This window comes from Nicotiana tomentosiformis, chromosome 2 (genome assembly GCF_000390325.3).
Source record: "Nicotiana tomentosiformis chromosome 2, ASM39032v3, whole genome shotgun sequence".
NCBI lineage: Eukaryota > Viridiplantae > Streptophyta > Magnoliopsida > Solanales > Solanaceae > Nicotiana > Nicotiana tomentosiformis.
The window spans coordinates 83020822-83023438 of NC_090813.1; the positions used below are offsets into that span (position 1 = coordinate 83020822).

The window sequence follows — 2617 nt, forward strand, 5'->3', positions numbered from 1 at the left end:
GGAATTTTACTGGAAGCTGTTTGGTGAAACTTTTATGTTTCAGCAAATAACTATCCTATTTGAATTTGGGGGAGGAAGAAGAGGGAGAGAAAATGAGTATGATTGGAATTTAATACATTATTTTGTATATAAATGATAAATTGTATATGCTAATATAATTAAGTGATAACCTCTCTAGAAAGGGCAAATAAATTTATAATGTATTATAGATAGGTCCCAATAATAAAAGGAAGAAAAAATCCAAGCGTTTCCCTCCAAAACACTTGGAATCTTTCGTCAACATCTAAACCAAATGATGAGGACGTTCTACCTATATATCACTTGTTTAAGCAGATAGCAGATTAACCTTTTTATATAGAGAGTTACCAAAAACATTTGACCATGGAAACTGATTAATTAATTTCAGTCAAAAGCTGTAATCAAACTCGAGCCTTTTTTATTTATCAATTTCATTAAACACATATTATAAACATCGAGTCTCTCTTTTTCGGGAGCGTACGAAGAACTTTTAATAAACGGTATCGATATTTAAAATAAACTGTGGGACAAATAACAAAAGAGATGACAAGTCGGTATCGATATTTAAAAAGATGAATAAACTGTGGGACAAATAACAAAAGTGATAGACAAGTTTAGAACGACGGTAATAAGTAAGCATGTCTAAAATTTTTAAATTATAAAAATAGAATAATCTTTTTAAAAGGTTGTTCGATCCCTAACATCAAGTAAGAAAATGTTGCGCCTGACCACTATGCCACAGGGCTAGTATATCCCATAGAAGGTCATTTTGTTTTATATTCTATTTCTGTTATTTTACATATATGTCTATATAGTAAACATGCATCCGCCCCTTCCTCACCATTTATAATTTTTTTCTTTTCATATCAAGCTTCTTGTGGTTTTCTAGTTTACATACCTAAGAAAAATAATTAACGATACAGTAATTATGAAAAGTAACTGATATTCGAAAAGTAACCATAGATCAATTGCAGCAACTTTGTGGGACTAATAGATGTGGTGATGAAGACCTGAAATTAAATTTATTAGTTTTATCCAGTCACTATTCAGTGGGACTACATCCTTTGCACTCAAAATTTTTCACCATTTTCGATATCTGAAAATGACAAAATAACATTTTGCTAAAATCCACCATAGCAAAAGTACATATCAAATAGAGGGAATATATCAATAAAAAGTAATAAGAAAAAACAAAAGATTAAACTTGGACTCAACCCCAGCTGGTTGACTCACTGAGTTTGTATTCATTCAACATGATTCATTGCCCAAGACCAAAAAAATTCTGGCAAATAAATAATTATCATCCATTGCCTCTTTCTCCAACAGCTAATACTTATATAACTGTTTTATCTAAAACAATAGCTAATTCATTGATGAACTCAGCCATCAAATCCGGTCTGACTCCACACAGCATCTCGGACTCGGCTCAAATCTCGACCCTTTAATGTTCGTCCAACGCCTTCGAACACCGAGTGGGAAGCCGAGTTTCGGCTCCTAGCAATGTATTCGTGCGGGGGAACAATCTCCGAGTCGTGATCATTCACGCCATCATCCGAGTCGTGCAATGACTCGACCGAGTTAACTCGGTATATCTTGGACCAATCAGGGACATTCACTGGGGCCGAGGTGGCCATGTGGCAAGCACGTGGGGATGGCGCGTCTTGTCCGTGAAACTGGTGCAAGATCCGAGAAGATGACATTTTACCTGAATCATCAAACGCCAATGACAAGCCCCCCACCTGGTGGCGGCGGCTGTGGTGGTCAGCTCGTGGGACTGGCTGCTTGCGGCTCATGAAACCACCGAAGGTGCCGTTACTATCTGTGGTGGCGCGTGGACTCCACTCGTTCCTGGGGACGTGATCGTCCCCGTTGACCATGCCATTAACCGTTGACCAGACATCATCTTCTCCTAGTTCTGAGGAACCATTGACTGTTTCACTTCCATTTCTGTAGCTGTAGTTTCCTAATAGCATTTCGCTTCTACTATTGGTCAGTTTCCGACCCTTTGCCATTTATCATCACCTTTGTTTATTTCCCGGCGACAGGAAAGAATTCTATATGTATATACAAAATGATTCCTTTCCTATAGAGGGTTACCGGAATCTTGATGTTCCGGCGACCCAACTAAGAAAATGAAAAGAAAAAAACAGTTGTCTCTGTGATTTAGTAATTTAATGTTATAGCTCCATGGTGGGAAAAAAAGCTATAAATAACGTAGATTCAGCTTCGAATGGAGGAAGTGTATATATAAGATATGATTGGGAGATAGGGAACTCGATTTGCATTTCATGTGAATGTGGAGTTCATTTTGTTTGCATTTCATCAATGCATTAATAACGACAAAAAGTATATGGTTAGAATGGAGGATGATCACGAAACTATAAAATCACAAACATCAAAAAGAAAAGTGGAACTTCGTTTAAGATTCCTAAAATACTCCTCTAACTAATTCTACTTTCTTATTGCGAATTCAGATCTAACAGTAGTTTAGATTTTAATGAATTTTTATCTTCCTGTTCAAAACTACTTGGGCCGGATGAATTCAACATTTATATAGTGTATTGATTTTTTACGCATAAATTGCGTTGATATATTCTTT

At 36.3% G+C, this 2617-nt stretch overlaps 1 protein-coding gene across 1 annotated transcript; it reads right to left on the reverse strand.

The window, feature by feature from the left end:
• Positions 1–1397: 1397 nt before the first annotated feature.
• LOC104107229 (protein S40-5) lies at positions 1398–2030 on the reverse strand. The gene has a single exon (XM_009615964.4). It carries the CDS (start codon positions 2028–2030, stop codon positions 1398–1400), a length of 633 nt encoding a protein of 210 aa, XP_009614259.1.
• Between the last annotated feature and the right edge of the window lie 587 nt (positions 2031–2617).